General features: G+C 37.5%; 1 protein-coding gene across 7 annotated transcripts; it reads right to left on the bottom strand.

Moving 5' to 3' along the window:
* Positions 1–440: 440 nt before the first annotated feature.
* On the bottom strand, positions 441–20,241 carry LOC124641138 (far upstream element-binding protein 3). Of its 7 annotated transcripts, none has more exons than XM_047179128.1 (17): positions 20,096–20,241; positions 17,646–17,764; positions 13,949–14,106; positions 13,113–13,251; positions 12,311–12,437; positions 11,073–11,117; positions 10,348–10,479; positions 9,622–9,798; positions 6,770–6,900; positions 6,612–6,687; positions 6,290–6,449; positions 5,646–5,806; positions 5,083–5,250; positions 4,505–4,643; positions 3,825–4,006; positions 3,235–3,420; positions 441–1,727 (listed from the first exon to the last, which is right to left on the bottom strand). In XM_047179128.1, the coding sequence occupies exons 2-16, from the start codon at positions 17,648–17,650 to the stop codon at positions 3,238–3,240; spliced, it is 1,983 nt and encodes a 660-aa protein (XP_047035084.1). In that variant the 5' UTR covers positions 17,651–17,764; positions 20,096–20,241; the 3' UTR covers positions 441–1,727; positions 3,235–3,237. The 7 variants fall into 7 exon arrangements, with proteins under 7 accessions (XP_047035084.1, XP_047035078.1, XP_047035080.1 ...); XM_047179122.1 differs by lacking the exon at positions 20,096–20,241 and adding an exon at positions 19,852–20,075; XM_047179124.1 differs by lacking the exon at positions 20,096–20,241 and adding an exon at positions 19,852–20,075 and having other exon boundaries at positions 4,514–4,643.
* Positions 20,242–20,336: the final 95 nt, after the last annotated feature.

Here is a 20,336-nt window from a genome sequence, read left to right as displayed (position 1 = left end):
TGCAAACATCATACGATATAGAATACAACAGTGAGCCATGATAGTATCTACGAGATGTCAACGTAAGAATTACACTGAATAAAGTACTGTGATGATAACTCAAATAAAGACGATTGTATAGCATTCTTGACGTGTGGCTAATTATTATAGAGGTCACTATATTTGACGAATGATTTAACTTCTAAAGAATTTGACCTTATAACTTTGCCATACGCCAAATTGTAACTGTAAATATTGTAAATCAGGGCATAGTAAATATCTTCACGAAATAATCGTATCAGAAATTATAAAATATCACCAAATAAAATGCCAACGACACGTATAAACCTTGCAATATTCAGAAAGAGATAAATACACAACGATGTATATTATTAGAGTTAGGGTCACTTACCTCCAGGGACTGTGGACAGAAACCATGATTATAAATAAAATGAACACACTAGTGAATCAATATACACTTTATATGCTTAAAAATTAATACAAGTCTGAAGGGGGGGCTCGCGCCCTCGGTGCCTGTCGAGCGTCATTACCGCGTCGAACCATAATTGAACAGTGTCGATAGGAATGTAGATAGTATTACATTACCTTTTTCTCATTTATTTCTCACATAGACTAACACGTAATTAAACCGAGGCTTTATAACCGTACATCTGATACCAGCGCAACCTACGAGCTGTCAAGAGAGATGTGGCGCCAAACTCTATAACCTAACTTATGCTAAACATAGTTCGTACATGAATTGGGAGTTCTCTCATGATTGCTAACTGATTCATATTGGAAAAATAAAAGTGCGATCTCCAAATTCACGTGGATTACACATGTGTTCATAGGACAGTATGCGTGTCAACTAGTCACTCAGCACAGTGCATTTACCTCGACTCCTCGCGGCGTGTAGTCCGCTTTGCGTTCATTCTCTCTATAGCTCCGTGGTAGGTCGGATCATTCTGTTACATCTTTTAAGGCAGTGTGGCTTTCTAACTTATACCTGGACAGACTGGCATGTCAAATGATCAATATTGGCACATAAACAATCATAACATTTCAGTATAAATAGGACATGATATAACACAGTTAAAAGAATAAACCACACAGCCGTTCGTAAGTTTTTAAATAATAAAATGATCATAAAAAATAATCTCATCAATCAGAATCATTAATAGAGCTCGCGCTAAATAACGTTGCGTTCCTGAAATTAGCCATTTGACGCTCCACGCATATGCGTTTTGTTCTACGTTTTAGTTCGGACAATGCTTCTATAAAGTTCTGTACAAACAAATGCGCTTATAGTCAAATGGATAAGTTCAGATACCAAGTCATTTGGCGCCAACCGTACGTTATGTTGACAATATTCATGTGTTAGTTACCCACAAGAAATAAATATGTGATATGTGCCTAAGTATGTTTGTTCATGATTACGTGAATTTAGATGTGAGTGACGTCAACATCGTGCCGAGTCTTTCCATTTATTTACAGTAATAAATAACAATTAAAGTGGTAAAAATAAATCAGATCGAATCATGGTTATAATATCTGAATTGAGGGCTGGGTGCACTAGAGGTTGACTCAGATCTAAACCCCGCCGGCTGAGTTATTTATTGTGGGTCATCAGTAGCTAGGCGCTGCAGAAGTTGTATGATGCGTTCATTTTCCGAGTAATAAACTATTTCGTTAGAATTTACAACGGGGGTGTCAGGCGGCGGCAGCTCTCCTGGCCCTCCGTCGGCGCTCTGCAATCACACAAACAAACGAACATGGCAACACTTGCTACGAAACAATAGTAGATGTTTGCGGTCACGAGCAGGCAACCCCGGAACTGGCCTACATCTGTAACACTACACACACTAAATAGTTGCCGGTCAACACATATCAGACACTACTAGACACCTCGGTAACGCAAATACTTTACAATAGGTTCGTAATACATGCAAACTGAAACAAAATATAATTATAAATTAACACATGCATTTCGTCAATATAATTATTTTTGTGATATATAACGGAAAATGCCTGTAAAATAAAGATTAATTTGCAATGTAAAATAAACCAATCACCAATGATAGATGTACACAAAATATATCATAACATGCTGTGTTTAAAATACTAACTGATTAACACTATAATATCATACGTTTCAGAGTAAAAAAACCTCCTTCATACTTTATAAATCGTGTAAAAATTGATCTAAACGGTTTTAGTAAAATACTAGTCGACGATAACCGATAATAAGCATACATAAATAAATAGTTATTTGACATTTCATCTTTTAGTTTAACATGTCTACATAATAAGTCTAATTTGTATAAAAAAATTAAGATACATTTTCACTGAAATACACTCGATTTATCATATTTTTGTAATAACAGGAAATACAACAGTAAACTACGCCATAAAACGATTAAAGCATTCAACGTTTTAGTACATAAGACCATTATAATATGAAACAGGCAATAGACGAACACAATCACATAATTATATATTTTATCAATTACCAACCAGTAAAAACGACAATTTCCCTAAGCACACTTGACATATTATTATATAATCAACCAATATACATAAACGGCTATAATACTGTCACAATCAGAAAGCGCGGTGACTAAATAAAATAAGGCATGTGTGGGTTGTATACGAGACGATAGACATATTGTATGTACATAAAAGCTAACAGTCAGTTGCACCATTTAACTATAACGATAACCCAACCATAATCAGCCGTATACTTGCCGTCCATTGACTTGCCCCAACTGAAAATGGTTCGATTATCGTTATAGTTAAATGGTGCAACTTACTGTAACTAATGTAGGCTTGTGTGGGGCTAGAAATTTGTTAGTATGACTGGACACCAATGTAAGCTTATATTAACAATATCTACGTATTTGTATTGCTTTTACCAAGCACCGTGTGCAATTTTCAAAAATATGTATCACATTTTTGTGTCATGTAAACTTCACGTCATCTCACACTTACGTGTCGTGTCGTGGCGTGACGCGCCAGAAGCTTTCGGTTTCATACATTCAAATACACGACACGACAGACAAATGTGTTTCTAACCATATTATATGTATGAAAGCGATATGCTTCTGGCGCGTCACGTCACAACACGACATGTAAGTGTTTCCGCCTTTAGTGTAGTTCAGATTTGAGTCTAGTTATGGCTGTTACATTCGCGTCCAGTCACACCCAGCGTGTATGTTTGTGTGTCTGTGAGCTTTGAGTGTAGGGTGCGGTACTTACGGCCTATTGCTGGTGGTGGTCGCTGTTGGGCTGCGCGGGGTAGGGGTAGGGCTGGTAGCCGGGGTACACCTGCGGCGCGTACACGCCGTACTGCGCGTACTGCGAGCCCGCGCCGCCAGCCCCCGCCGCGCCCGCGCCCGGCGTCGAGCTGCCGCCGCTGCCGCCGCCGCCGCCGCCGCCGCTTGACTGGACAAAAAACAATCCCTTATTATCACCTTCACACTTTACAGTTATTAAAGTTTTTATCAAGTTATTATATCTTCAAATGTAATCGAGGGTGAAAGTGTCTAATGTAAATGAATAATACCACATTTGTGAATAGTTAAGTATTATTATTCTTTATTGCACACTTAACAATTAATATATACAGAGTAAAGACAATTGATGTACAACGGCGAGTTACGGTAAAAAAGGTAAAAAAGCTGTCTTCGAGATGGATTCAAGAAAATTCAGACACATAAGCTTGTTTGGGTGATTGAACCTGCGTCTGATTCGATAAGAAGGTGACGAAAATGTTTTTGAGAAATGGACTGAAAATTTGTTGCATAAGTGCAAGTTTCTACCTGATCAAAATATGATTTTGTGAGTACCTTAAGTTTGATCTGCGCCTCGATAGCCTCGGCCTCCTTGAGCTTGCCGATGCTGCGGTAGTACTCGGCCCACTGCGCGCTGTAGTCGGGCTGCGAGCCGCCGGCCGGGGGCGCGGGGGCGGCGCCCGGGCCTGCCGCCGGGCCCGAGCTCGCCGGCGGGGTGCCGCCGCCGCCGCCGCCACCTAGGGAACGAAACAGGATTTATGAGATGGGGAACTTTGGGGTTACATAATGAGAGAACCACAAAAAAAATGAAAAAGACACATTAAATTGGTGGGTCCTGATTGTCATTTGAACACTTTTGGCAGTTTTCACAAGTTCCACAGGTAGTCAGAAGCCAGAAAGCCTGACACCAGTCTCACCAAGCTGTATTGTGTTGCCCATGTAACTGGATTGAGGAAGTCAGATAGGCAATCACTCAATATGAAACACTGACACTCAGTTGCATCTGGATACACTGGAATCCAATCCCAACATAGGACATTGGATAAGACTTTACCACCCACAGCCCCATTTTTTCCCCTTACTAATTCCTCTCTGCAATTTAATAAACAAGTAGCCATATCCATGACTTAAGGTGCCACATAAAGACTTCTTCTGAATCCGACAAGGAATGATCATTAATACCAAACTAACTACTTACATAAATGAAAAATAAGTAATATAAAAATGATATTTACCATCCATACCTTGCTGCTGCTGCTTGGCTTGCTGCTCAATGGCCTCGGCCTCGCGCATCAGCCCGAGCGAGCGGTAGTAGTCGATCCATTGCTGCGAGTAGTCCGGCTGACCGGTCGCCGGGTTTATTTGGACTTGTTGCTATATATTCAGATAGAAGAGGGTTTAACTAATATGCCTAAGTTATGTAGACGGTAAATGATATTGAATTGTGTGATATATATTAAATTGTATATAATTTCGCGTTGATGTAGGAGATATTACAGTGCACCGCAATTGAAATTCGAAACTTATTTTAAGAGGAAATTGATGTTCGTGAATAGTGTGCAGACTTGGACCAAATATTAATAAGCAGTTGTATCTAAGAAAGCTCCTTCTTTAATTAAGGAGCCTCTTGTCCTTGTACAAGTGAAACTCTCTCTGTTTCTGTCTATCGTGTGCTAATCTCCAAAATTGCTTAAGAAGTGGTAAGTGATGGGCGATTTTCCTTTCTGTTGTTCATTTGACGTACATAAAGTGGTGATTTTGAGCCACTATAGGTGGGTATCTGTGGCTATTTTATATGTAAACCAGTGCGTACCTGTGGTGCCTGCGGCTGCGCGGGCTGGTGCCAGTGCGGGTTGTACCCCCAGGCGGGCGGGCCGGCCGCGCCGCCGCCGTAGTACTCGCCGCCCGCGCCGCCCACGCCGTTACCGTTACCGTTGCCGCCATTACCGCCGTTACCGCCCTCTTGGATGAAGTTTACGGGCTGCAAGGGTACATAAGTTATAATATCTATTAGTCATGTTTTGTGGAGAATATAAAAATTGTCTTTGAAACTAGTCTTCTTGAATTGATTTCAACAATACATCTTTGCTTGTTGTAAAATCTAGTAACAATTTCGGCTCAAAACTGAGATGTGATGCCGCACAGTAAGATTACGGAACATTGAAAAATTCATGCATTGAGTCACATAGTGATATTTTGTGATACCATTTCTAAGTTGTTGAACACTTTACAACGCATAAGCTCAATAAGCCTGAAGGGGCATGTCAGTTAATCACATTGTATCCTAAAACACTCTCATGTTGTCAAATAATTTTGAGACCAATTGCAATCAAAAATCAAACTACTATCAAAATCCTGTACATATCATGCACATACCATGCCGACTTTCTCCATAATGATCCTCTTGCAGTGTTCGACGGCGTCGGGATGTCCGCGTATGTAGAAGGTGCGGTTGTTGCGGTCGGAGCCCTGCGCGCGGCGGTCCAGCTCGCAGTGAGCACCCGATGCCGCGTTTATTTGTTTAATTACTTCACCACCTGTGCGGGAAAGTTGTACGTTTTAGACCCGTACCAGATACGCAAGTTTCTTCACACTTATTTATGGCACTTCAAACTAAAATTAAATTTTCAAATTTATTTATTTTTGCGAATACGGGTACATACATCTTACACTTCGTGATAAAGTTACTGAAAACACACACGGTGTTTCATGAACAATCCGGCAAGAAAGCAGGTATGGTAGAGGTAAGGCCTTTGCTCAATAATAAAGTGTTTTCAAAGCAGACTGTTTCGATTCCTGGGTCAAGCTGAACTTCCACTTAGTAGCCCGGAGATATTAAGACTGTTGGTCCTGCTTGTCATTTCTGACGGCCCTACCGGATTGCTGTGCGGTCAAACTATGAGAGTGAAGGAATACATAAAGCACTATGTCTTGTGGGGTGATGTCATACATGTTTTTCGTTTTTATTAGAGTGTACGATGATCTCCTTCAAGAACAGCTGCCGTGGCTGCAGTACATACCCCTGCCGATGATGAGGCCGCACTTGACGTTGGAGACGGTGAAGGTGACGCGGATGTCGTGCGAGTCCTGCCACTGCGAGTAGTCGCCGGCGCCGCGCTCGCCGTTGCGCTGCGTGGAGCCGCCGCGTCCGCGTCCTGACCGCACCTCTTGTTCGCGTCTCTGTTACACAATATCCTTATTAAAGTCATTAGTTTTCGACACCGGTTTCACCCATGTCTCAAGTAAACTATAATCGATATCCTGGTGCATCTTGAAATGCCCAAAGACAGGTATTTAATAGCAGTTAACTTCTAAGTAGTTCTAAGTGATAAGCATACTCACATTTACACTAGAGATGAGATCTTCAATCATTTGTCTGGCTTGGTCAACTTGATGCGGCTTGCCTTGTAGGTAACATCTGTTTCAACACCAAAACATTAACAACCCAATTACAAGAAGCCATTCCTCGGATATTTTCATGTACTGTCGTGAAGATATACCTTTTGTCTCCGGGTCCATCGTCTCGTTCCTGGTGGAACTGAACCCTGCACCCTGTCTCCGCTTGGATCTTCTTGATCATGTCGCCGCCGCGTCCGATGACGATGCCTACCGCTACTTTCGGTACTAGCACCTGTTAACAATGTTTTGTATTAGAGCACTTATCATATTTAGAAAATCAATCCTTATAAAGCCCAAAACAAAAATGTGAAAGGCTGCCAAGTTCGATAATATGGAAATCCTTCGCCTATAAAAGAAGTGAGGCAAGTTTTCACACACCTTCTTATAAACCTACTAAACGCAATGAATCAAGTATTTAATTTTCTATTAAAACTTGCCAAGTAACACTAGGTTGTTTATTTTATTTTTTTCTTATGATTAAGTTAGTTAAGGAAATGTCTCATTTATACTATCTTTCAGATTTTTGAATATGCACTATGCTTCTTACAAAGAAATGAACTAGATTAACTAAATGGACTAGATTTACCAACTGACTGACATGACATGTTATCATATATTATGTTCGTGGATCAAAGTTACACATTCGTTATTTTCGAAAGTGACTCACACTTGGCCGTTTTCAGATTTTTACTTTGACTAAATACAAACCTTTGTAACGAATTTCAGATCGGTACGACCATTCGAAGATATATTATATAAATATAGATAAATTTAGTTCGTTTTAGTTCCTTAGGGGTATAAATTTACACTGGGTATTTTACACCTTCTATATTTTGAAACCAACTCACACTTGGCCATTTTCAGATTTTTCCCTTTACCTTGACATAAAGACCTACCTCCATGCCAAATTTCAAGTCAATACGACCATTGAAAGTGGTCTAGGTTTTTAATGAGTGAGTCAGTGAATCAGTGTATAGTAAAAATAGCGATTTTCTGACGTCAACATCTCAAGATCTACAATAGGTATATTAATGAAATTTTGTATTTTAGATAAGTGAGGGGGTCTCAACAGATACTAGAAATTTGAAATGTGTAAATAAAATAGATTTTGAGTTATAGGGGGGTCGAATTTGGCCCGAAATGGTTCGTGTAATATAACCCACGGCCGGCGTGTCGCTTTTTTTGCTCGAACTTGGCGGACACACTGCCGTGTGTCTAGATCAAAGACTATAAAACCACTTGACTGCGCATACAGTGCCCCGACGCTCGCCAAACGTTAGTGATTTTGCGCGTACTACAAGGCTACGATCAGTACGATCAACCAACCAAGCCAACCAATCGATCGACCAAGTCTAAGACCTGCGAACACGCTAAATTATTGAGGATTTTATTTAGTAAAAACTAAAAAAAATGCCTACATGTGCGATGAAATGGTGCGGGAAACATCCAGGATATCTAGTCACAAAAAGGATGGCATCGACAAGTATCAATACCAAAATTTGACTTTGATTTAATTATATTACGAAATACCACAGGGGTCTATTTAAATTGGTGGTTGGTGAACCGCGCTCACGCTCGTTGATGTCTTTTGGAAAAGTCCCTTTCTTTCATTAAGAAATTCTAATACGTCCATCTCTTTCTTGCCCTTTGTATTCCTATCGATGAAATTTGGGCTGTTACCTTTAAGGATGAAGTGGATATCGATAATAGTAAATTTATATTAATAAAAAAATATGTTTTATTTTGGCAAATGAGTTAATTAACTGACCATAGCGACGTTAGAGGCAGCTGTTCCTGGTGCCTCCACAAATTACTTTTAATGTAATAAAAAAAAAAAAATCATTTTAGATTTTTTAAGATTCCAGAAATATGGAAAATTGGTCCCCAACAAAATACAGTGTTGTTTGCTCGAGGCACTTTACTCCCAATCGTTTTGAATATTTAAAACAATGCCGACGTTTATTTAGTTCAGCGATTCCAACGATGTTTTTGCCTATCTTAGTAAGTTTTTATAAACTTCATAATTTTGGAATAATTACATCGTGTACCTATTTATAATATATCAAGAAATATGTAGACGTTCGATTATTATCGTTTTTTACCAAAAACAATCAAGACCCTAAAACATTAATTCGAAAAACTTATACTAAATTAATACTTTTTAAGAATCAATTATTTTCTTGTACGGAGTTCTTTTTTGTAATAGACTGATTTTTATTAAATATTCTTATACGATTTTTATTGAGTATTTATTACTACGATGAAATACATTTTATCGATATTTTTTAATTGAAAGAGAGCAATCCCTTGCTGAGCGTACTCATGCAACTCGACCTTGAACTGACCAATAGTAGCCGCGGATTATGCCGCGTCCCCCGGCCCGCAGTGGTGAGTCGTGTTCTTAGAAGAAATTGGCGAGTGCGCTCTCTAGTGGTTATTTACTTTATGGTCTAGATACAGACTAGGCGCTTCTATACATATACATCTGTAGTTCCGCATAAACAGAAATAATAGTTAGCGATACCCTGCTTATAAAATTTGAGCATTCAAAATGTATTCGGTTACATTTTGAATGCTCAAATTTTGAATACGTACGTAGGAATGCCTGGTTCGTGTATAGCTAAAGAATGATTGAATCCTTCATGTTGTACGCGGAGTTTCGCTATCGTTTCTGTGTACTTTAATTATCGTTGGTGTGTAAAATTTAATTATTTTTATAAGAAACTTAATAAAACGGTTTCATGATATTGAGGTGTCAACTTTGTCAACCATTACTTGTAAGCTGGGTTGAGATAAATACAACTAGAAAAGAAACTTACACTATTTTCAAACTTACTTTCGAACTCGAATATAATCAAGAATGTTGTGTTTGTAGCGTCTTTTGTACACAGTGATTTTCAAATCCATTTTACTCTCAATCTTCACCCTATTCCACCTTCAAAGTACCCCTCACCTCAGTGGCATTAGTAGCGAGTCCGTTGCCCTGATCGTGTCCCGGGTACGAGTCGTCGTACTGCGGCTGTCGCTGGCCCCCGCCTTGCTGCATGTCCTTGTCGGCCAGCAGCTCGTAGACCAGCTGTTTGGCGTGCTCAACTTTGGCTGGGTCGCCTGATATGCGGAGCGGCTTCTCCTATACAGGAACAGAAAAATATGTAAATGAGAATTTGTATTGAAACTTTGAGAATTTGTATTGGAACTTTATTAGTTTTGAGTTGTATTTAAACAAAATATTTATTAGTACATAATGTATGTTATACAATGTTATAATTCTTAAGTATGTCGGCTCGGAATGTCGCGTGAATTTCTGCGCAGAAACCATTTATACGTATTAAAAGATGTACGAGGGTATGGGTCACATGAGTATACATAATAGCACGTAATTTGCGGCGACGGCCCTTTCTTTCACAATATTTTATGCAATCCATCTTAGTCCTTTACTGTCTTCTTTCTTATTATAATTTGCGAAAACAATTGAAGGATATATAGCAGCGGCATAAATATATGACCAGACACAATAGTTTCTTTTTCACATTTTCGTTTATCATTGAAATTGAATTTTGAAAGATTGGCACCCATACAATATATGGTATATTATGATTGAAATCACATTGAAGACCTGAAAAGCTAGAGATTGATCTATCTGCCTCATATAAACGACTTCTAATGGTTTTATACTTACATATTCTGTATTGGGTCCTTCTTGAATAACCACCATTTTGGCTCCTGACTGCTCTTGGAGCTGTTTAATAGTTTTGCCGTTCTTGCCAATGATGAGCCCCACTTTAGGCCCTGGCAGCATTATTTCATCCTGCTTGAGTGATAAAGGGAAATATTAAATGACTGTTCAATGTTGTTGATTGAAACAAAGCAGTGTGTGGACTAAAACTAGGTGATTAAATATTTCTAAGTGTCCTTACACTACTGAAACAAATATTTTTGTATGTGTGACAATTTTAAAATAAAAGAAAAATATCTACGCCAATATATTGATAATTTTAAAACTATGCGTTTCTTAAAGCATTCCATATTATTATTGATTTTTATACATGGTTATTAAATTACTAGTTTACTACATTCTAACATGCAATCTATAAATAAAGAAAATCTATCCACCGTCTTTTTAATGTCTAAAGATACACAAATGGCCTATTAAATGATACATATAGATCTAAAGTGAAGTGTGCATATTTACACGAACCATTCAAATCGACGAACGGTCATTCCCAATATTCGATCTATCTATTCTTTTTCTTACTATAAAGATAGGAATTTGACGCTACTCGTATCGGGCTAATGTACAATTCTGTCTCTTGTAAGCAAAATATTGGGAACAGCCGTAAATTCTACAGAATACGTGATTAAATAAAATGAATATAAATAGATAGAATGCAAATGTTTACTCACGTCACAATTTTGCACCCAATCCGCGCGTCCGATTGGTAGGTTGCCCTGCGGATTCAAGCAAGTTGGAGTCACTACTTCCTATCCTACCAGTCGACCACGCTTCTTTGCTATTCAGTGGTTCTTACTACACTTAAAATATAATCTATATAGGAATAAAGGTACACTTTTTGTATGTTTGAACACCCTAATCTGACAACTACTGGACTTTTTTGAACAATTCAGTGTTGGTTTGGTTAGTCCATTTATCGAAAAAGGCTAAAGGTTTAGACGAGTAGACACGAGTAGTTTATGAAACTGCGTGCGGAAGCTATAATTTAGTCGATTAAGTAACAAATTATACATATTGGGTTTGACTGACAGTCTCCCTGAATTTAAAGGACCTAACTCAAACTATGGAAAAAATAACATAGATTGCCTAGTTAATAGAGAGAGCAAGTAATATTGCATCATCTCATCTCATTGTTCAGAGACTGCACAATAGGTGATAGACGCAATTATTAGAATCTTGGTTTCTTACATCAATGTATACTCAAACAAGATGAAAAAGTAATTTTTAACAAAAATATTTATTTATAATAAGCAACTGGGAAATTTCATCTTCATCGCTTCTTTCCAGCCATAATATTTTAGTATACTGTCAAAAACTCAAATCTAAGGCATTAAAAAGTGCAAATCTACATTGGCCTAATTTCTATAAACGATTTTGACTTTGACCTTCATCTATTTAGCTATTTCCTAATACATAAATAGTTCATTTTATTAGATAATTATTAGCAAGAACCAACTGAACGGAATCGCATGGGCCGACCCAGCAGATTGGGTGCGAAGTCGTGACGAATGTACAGGATATACATACATAGATCACGCCTAACCGCCGAGCTTTGTTATATTCCACAACCAGCTGAAAAGCTTGTTAGTCAATGTTATTATAAGTTAATACCTTAACCTTTATATTGTAATATGTTTAATATGTACTTAATTTCTCAATTATGTGAAGTTTTATTTATTTCTTCTTGGTCAAGTCCATATTAAATACGAACGATAGTACCAGGTCGTTACCAAGTACATACTAAAAAAGTCTAAAGATTTTTGTTACTAACACAATGGTCTCATCGAATAAATGAATTTGTATAAAAACAAATATAACAACATGGACGTAAGTAAATTGATATACTTTTGCTTTCTAATTCACTAACTGCCATTCAAAATCTAAGGTGGTGCAGTTTTAGGTAACTTACAGCGAGTGCTCCGCCGCCGCCTCGTGGCATGGGGGGCATGCCGCCGCCGCCGCCGGAGCCCTGTCCCTCAGGGTGCTGCGGCGCGTTCTCTCGACCGCGGTGGTTTACTATTTGGTTCACGAGCTCCCTAAAATACATTATAACATTAAAGTGTGCAAAAAAAGGTGTAACATAAGAATAATCTGTGAGGTCTGCCCAACGTACATATATTTTTAACCGACTTCTATGTCAATATATTCAGTCAGCGTAGAAACGTGAAAGCGTAACAGTATGGATTTTTTTCCCATGAAAACATAGTTCATGTTTATGTCCAAAGTTATTCACTTTTGTATGAGCACTATCAACTCATTCAGCCATCGTACTCCAATCAAGCTAATACATATATTTGCAAAGTCATTCAGGTATTAAGATGCTTCCTATCATAAGGAATTTGCTGATCATATGAAAACAATGGTCAGCAACAAGCGACGGGATTACATTTAGTTAGGTTAGGCTGCTGAATAGATATAAATATGGTACAGTATTCAGTAATACATAGTTTGCATGTTGTTCCTTCATTCCCCTTATGTTGCAGTTTGCAGTGTTAGTTAGAACGATGGCTTGCAAGCAATCTCAATTAACTCACTCATAAGAAATCTGTTTTAACTCAGTGTGGCATCTAGCAGCAACTTTAAAGATACATGTTTTCTGTTTATGGGGCTTAATTTCTCTATTTATATGTATATTAAAGTTTTGTAGTTTTCGAGGCCTAATGTCCCTATTTGTATATATTTATCATGACTTAGTTACATAGTTGACTTACTTGGCTCTCTGTATAGCCTCCCTAGATCCGGTGAGGGTGCACAACCTATCGGGCTGACCGCCGGAGTCGGGCGCCATTTGTATCTTGCAGCCAGACTCGGCTTGTAGGCGCGTGATCTGCTCACCACCGCGGCCGATAACTGTTGGTAAAGGGATGATTTTAAAGATAGAAATAAAAATAGGAGGAAGTAGATTTTATTTCTGTGAAGGTTGAGTCAACTAAAGTTCGGCCATTCAGAGAATGCGTTCCTGACACGTCGCGATTGAACTGACGACGTAACTTTGCAATGGCGTTGCAGTTACGATAAAAATATTTTGCTGGTTGTTTACCGTTTTAACAATTGAGGAGCATTAAAACAACATTATTATATCAATAATCAATGAATGTAGTTACGTCGTCAGTTCAATCGCGACGTGTCAGGAACGCATTCTCTGAATGGCCGAACTATAATGAATGATTAGCTTATAGACCTCTCCTTTGGGTAGTAACTGTGTTATCGTAGTTCGTTTGTCATGGATGGATAGAAAATCAGACTACTCAAAAGGTTTTTATGTTGTTTTACACAGTGCTGTTTACTGGGTCTTGCTAAAATTTAGCTATCTTTTGATAGCCTTCCTATGAGCCATGAAAGGTGAAAGGCAGATAATACATATCCATGTATAAGACTACTTGCCTTCAGAAGCGGAGAGAGTGCAGAAAAACGGTGAAATAGAATTGTTTTATTATATGCTAATTGGCTAATATTTCTGAATTTATCCAAACCGCAACTTCACTTTGTTTCTGTGGATAAGTGCCCTATGTGTGTGGGGAAGATATAAACAAAAGTGTATACTTACTAAGCCCAACCATCTTATCGGGGACCCGTATGTATTCGTTGAGCGTCTGATCCGGCATAAGACTGGCCGGAGCGCTGGGGGGCGGCGGCGGGGCGGCCGCGGCGGCCGGCGCCGACCGGCTCGCGGCCGGGGCGGCGGTTGGTGCACTGAACATATCACTACGCATGTGTTATTATATGGTCCTTGAGGTTTCACACACTTAATTTAGGAACTAATTCACGTACAGAATAAAAATAATTATTACAAGTTTGCTAAATCAAAAATACATAGACAGTAATAAACATTGTTTAAAAAAAAAATGAATAATTGATGCCAAGACTAAATCGTGTAGAATTGAGAATTTTGACTAAGGAAAGTTTTTATTTTTATAAGAAAAAGAAGTCTATAAATAAACCACAGACAGACAAGTGTGAATTGACAAATTGGCACTTTGGCAGACCATATAGTTAACATTACCGTTGATAATTAATTTCTCTACTGTAGTGTTGCCCAAATTCAGTCTTGGTCTTGCAGTCTTGGTCTTGTTCTTGCGTTTTTGCAAGACCAAGACCAAGAACAAGACCGCGTATTTTTAGCAAGACCAAGACCAAGACTGACCGTGCAAGACTTGAGCAAGAACAAGACTTAGCCTGCAAGACTCTTGCGTCTTGCAGCTAGGACTTAGCGCTATTTCACTGAGTAGTTAGGTGTAACAGTTCGGTGTATAGGTAGGTACGCTTAGGAATTCTATGAGACGCTAAAAACTGTATCAAAGAATATGAAAAACTGGACCTATGCGCATTACGACTAATACCATAAACATAGCGAATAAAAAAATATCTATTAAAATCAAACTGAGTGCATGCCTAGTTATGTTTTAACCATCGGCACTTTGATAATGCGGCATCAAAGGTTTTGTACTTACTTCTCAAAGTTTGCCGCTTTTCGGAAGTACATGGTTATGATACACGCGCCGGCGGCTTCTTTTGAAATCTACAACAATCGTTGCCGCCACGCCGAAATCATAACATTTGACACTATTTGATTGCCGCCATAGGGCGTACGTAATAGGTACCACAGATTATATAATAGTTACTCATGCAAAATAATTTCCTAGTAGAGTACATACAGGTGTTCCAAAGAATAAATAAGTTTCAGAGTGCTTAGAATGAAAATGAATACATTATACTGATCAAGCAAGTAGTATTATGATTAGGATAAAATGGTAAGGATAGGTAGTAGATGTCATATTAATTCATTCTAGTAAGTATATATTATAATATTGATTACTTATATGGTTTTAAACTAATTACTTAGGTACTATTATTGTACATTTAGTCATTATATTTCTTAAGTTTTTACAAGAAAAAATAGCAAAAAAGTGTTCAAATATCACCCGTTTAATAAATATTGTAGCCACTTTTAAATACACCGCGACTTTTTAGTCGTCTTACAAAGGTGGTCCACTCAATGTATCCGACATAAAATACCACTAGGCACGATTATTATTTTTACAGCATTAATTAAGATAATAGGTGCAAAGAAAAATAATTAATACATTAGAAATAAGAAACATTCTGTTAATAATGTTTACGTATCAAACGGTAGAAAGTAGGTACCTTCCCAGCGCTCGAGTCGAGTGATCGTTCCATCTCCATTTTTTACGAGACAAAATATCGTAAGCCAATCTAGCACAGTCCACGTGGACTGTCATCCAATGAGATTCATTCCACGAGCGGCACGACGGCACCGCCAAAGACGACGACGGCACTTTTCAAAGAGTCCACGTGGACTTTGATAAATGCCGCCTTTTACTTAAAAATAGGTTTTAAAACGTCTTGCATGATGAGTGATAGGAACCGTCGCTACTCGAATATCGAGTACCTACAAATGGTACGCGTGTACGCAATAGCTGGTGACAATTTAAGGGTAGCAAGAAGATTGTACGCTGCGCCTAACAATCTAATAATGTTACGCAACCGAGGAGTGATCAACCCGCACGAAATAAAAATATTGTGTTGCGCGCGGCGCGTGTGACTGTTGTGCGCCCTGAGCTGCGTGGGGCTGCCGGTAACCCAGCGAGTGGTAGGCATTTATCGCGCGCAAGTACAGAGGGTGACAGAGGCCTGATAATACGTCATTGTCAACTTACATCACTTTGTTTCGGTTTTATTACGAAAAATGTTTCTGACGGTCCTAAGCCCGTAAAAGTATGAAGGAAGAATTGGAATTAAGTGTTTTCTTTTTTTTCTTAATTGGAATTAATTCTACAAAACTAATAAAATAATATAAAACGCGTAGGTACTTACCTACTAATAAAATAAAAAGCCTGCGATAAGAGTTTTGTATTACTTACCAGCCCGAATATCTCTGAGAGAGATGATGAGAGTAAGTATTTCCTAGCTGTGCCCGCGACTTCGTCCACGAGGAATAGTAACTTTGGAGGTATGTTCAGGACTTATTTATTTATTTTAAAACTTCTGTCATCAAACATACAAACGAACTCTTCAGCTTTATAATATTAGTATAGATGTACTCCAAAACATTCACTTATATGTAAAAAATAAATGATAAATCGTAAAACTCTTTTATTAAATTTCTTATAAGTCGAGGGTTCAATCTCTTTCTAGACAGATAAGTATTGTTCTTTAAAATACAGTCAAGTTATTGTAATTAATTTGTTTTTTTACATGTTTTAGCAAATGTAAGCTTATAAATCATAAATGTTTATTAAGAAACAGTTACTTCCATGGAAAACGACATGTAGGTCAGTTGATTTTTCGAATTTCTTATCAAATCTTCAGTTATTTAATAATCTGCTTGATCTTTACTATGGCTATGTTAATTCAAGCTCACAATGTTCCAATTCTAATACGTTTTTCTAAGATTTAAAGTAAACTTTAATAAATAGTAATAGACTAATAGGTATTTGCAAGACTTGCAAGACTCTTGCTGCAAGACCAAGACCAAGACCAAGACTGGGAGCGCAAGACCAAGACCAAGACCAAGACCAGGTGTATTGGCGCAAGACCAAGACCAAGACTGGCTAAGTCTCGTCTTGTTCTTGCATTTGGGCAACACTACTCTACTGTATTTCTTAACTATTTTTTTATGAGTTACAAAGATGAAACTGTACTTGTACTCATATCATTAATACTTGTCAGCCTACTTATACTGGTAAAATCAGTACCATGCTTCATTCATTTATAAAAGGTGAGCACTTAGTTTAGCATAACAAAAAAAAATATAATACGTAAAACAGGTTATAATAAAACAAAAATTAAATTCCAGCGAGTCAGACACAATGTAAAAACTATTTTTTCTATCTAAACTAATATTTTTAAAAGGTATTTCCAGATTGTGTGTTTGGCAATTGTTGGGCTCTTAAGTGGGAATATCATAGGCTATATTTTATCAGGGTACAGAAAATAAATATCTTGAGACACATGTGGAACCTTGACAATCCTATTTATATTATAATCCTACTTATAATATAATTATAAATGTGAAAGTTTGAGAGAATGTACGAATGTATGTTTGTTATTCAATCACGCAAAAACGGCTGGACCGATTTGATTGAAATTTGGTATGTAGATAGGTGATACCCTGGATTAACACATAGGCTACTTTTTATCAACACACCACGCGGGCGAAGCCGCTGGCGGAAGCTAGTCATGTAATAAAGGAGCAACTGAAGAGGTTGACAAAGATATGCTACCTCATTGGTGGTTGTTGTTGTTGATACGGTACTTCAACTGAAGCTAATTTCTTCGCATTCGGTTCTGGACCCTCCTCCAATGGCCTCTTGCTTCCACCTCCTTCGAGCTTAGCAGCAACCTGTATAGAATAATTAAGTATGTAGATACTGTTATAATGTTTATTTTATACTGAAATATTAAGTAAAGAATAACCGTTGTACCACAAAAACTTTTAAACGTCTGTTGAACACTTGAAAAAATTACAGATATTATTGATGTTGAAATAAGGTCCGTTTTACAGCCACACTTTTTTAAGACAAGTGTTCAACAGATGTTTAAGTTTTTGTAGTAAGGCTGTAAATGCTTTGCAAAATGTTGAATTGCCAAATAACTTTTATTTGAAGAATATACTTTTGTATAGAAAATATGTCAAACTTTCATTTATATTCTTCAGGTGTAAGGTAAGGAAAAAGGCTCGGAGGATGAGGTGTAAGGTAAGTGATGGTTGAAAAATCACCCTTTTAAGTGATTATTATTTAGATTGTATTTTTTTGGTCAGTGTGTTTTAGTGGAATTAGTGTGAGGTGGGATGAAACAAGTGAAGTTAAGTGTTCATGTGAATGGATGGAAAGGGAGAAGATAAGAAAATTAATGGATTGAGTTAAAGATAAAATTAATAAGAGAATGTTATCATGACGGTGACAGAGTTAGCATGTTAGCATCATAGATATTGTACTAAATGCAAATCAAATTGGCTTTCCCAATTTGTCAAGAATAATTTTGAGATATTAAAAAATAAAGGAATATAAGTCTCCTTTCACAAAGATATCTGCAAATTCATTTGTGTAGGTCATTAACAAAACATTACTTTGTAGTACTATGACTAATTACTTAGATAAACAATTTACTGGTAATAGTGGTCATGAACTTTCTAAGAAATTGTAAACTTTATGAATAAACACTCCTATTTTTCAATGACAAAAGTTATTTAGTATCATGACTTGGTATACTAACACCTCATAAACACATTTTTTTTGTAAATGCTAAAGTGATGCTTTAAGAGTGAGATTGTTTGTAGAATCGCACAAACATGAACAAAACTTTACTAAAACTACACTTTTTGTTAAAATCTGCCTCTAAGATGACCCGCTGACCGAATGTTGGTCATAGGATTTTGGCAAGTTTATAATAATACAGCACACTTGAGCTCACATCATGTAACTTTACTGCTCCATTCCAAAGTTGCTTTCTATAGACTGGAGAACAGACAAAATGTGGAAACAAAACACTACCGCATATGCCAGCCACCATATGGCTATAGTGATGTGAGGTATTTAAGCATAGACCAGACAAGTTGTATCAGCTATATGAAAAATGCCACTAAAAGAGACCATTTTGTATTGGCTACTACAGTTTTATCTTGTTGCTTTTAATGGCTACCGTACACAGCATTTCAAGTTTGTACATTTCTTACTTGGAATCACTGAACATTGAATAGTCTGCTGAGCTTACAAATAGATATTTTAAAAGCCACAATAGTATTTGGACTTAACAATTTTTTGCATTATGATTAAATACTTCATAGATAACTCTGGTGTTATGAACAATCTGCATCCTGTCGTTAACAAGATAGAGGGAACCAAAGAGTATCCATTGGCAGCTACAGTATAATTTAGCAACAATGTAGCAACTAATTTGTAAAATTTTCTTGCTTCACCACAAATTTTATAGAAAATAGAATACGTTTATGGCGAATTTGATGGAACATTACCATGAGAGTAGTATTATCACAGGTGAATTTAGAATATGAATCAAATTCAGGCTAAGCAACTAAAGTTTGCCGTCTCATGATTAATTCGCGCCTATTGTGTGCCACAACGCAATAATACCTGCCGCGAAACGGCACAACCGCTCGGCATGTACGCCAATCGAAATCAGCCGGTCCGCAAGGACTTACATCTAAACAACACGGCAGAATAGTATTTGCGAATTGCACCCACGAAACCATCGCGAAAAATACAATCAATAAGTAGGTTAGGTAAAAGCATCTTACCAACGATCCATCAAAAGAACATCAATAGTATGCACAGAAAGGGGTAGGTTGGCATAAAATCTACTTTTAATTATTGACAATTACCATGTTGAGGGTATAAACACCAATTATTAACGATAAATAACACGTAAATGTCAATAGACGCGATTTTTGTAAAGAGAAGATGCGCTTACCAATCTAGCACGTTGTACAGCAGCCGCAAATCCCGCCGTTTGGCTATTGTTTTGAAGCGTAGCCATAGAAGAATAATCACTCATATTTGAACCCAATTTCACATTCAACCGCGTAATACCGCAGCCATTAAAAAGGATCAAAATGACCCAAAAACTTTATGAAAGGTTTCTCTCGCAACGCAAGTTCGTTGCGAGAAAGACGCGGACCATAGACAAAATGAGAGATGTTTTAAATGTCGCTTACCAAAAGTATTTCTTTTTGTATTTATCTACGAACTTGTGCAATTAATGAGTTCCCTAATATAGCTGAACCTTAGCAATCTGAAATAGAACAATAGTTGTGCTATTTTTCATACTAAAAACTTCAGTTCAATTTTAAGAAAAGTCAAAAACGTTGTCTTTGGTTGTAAATGAAACTACGTTTAGTTATTGTCATAGACTTTGCCAAAGGAGGATTTATTTGGAAAAAATAAACGGTATTCAAT

The sequence above is a fragment of the Helicoverpa zea genome, chromosome 22 (genome assembly GCF_022581195.2).
Source record: "Helicoverpa zea isolate HzStark_Cry1AcR chromosome 22, ilHelZeax1.1, whole genome shotgun sequence".
Classification (NCBI taxonomy): domain Eukaryota; kingdom Metazoa; phylum Arthropoda; class Insecta; order Lepidoptera; family Noctuidae; genus Helicoverpa; species Helicoverpa zea.
This window is presented reverse-complemented; position numbering and strand designations above follow the sequence as displayed.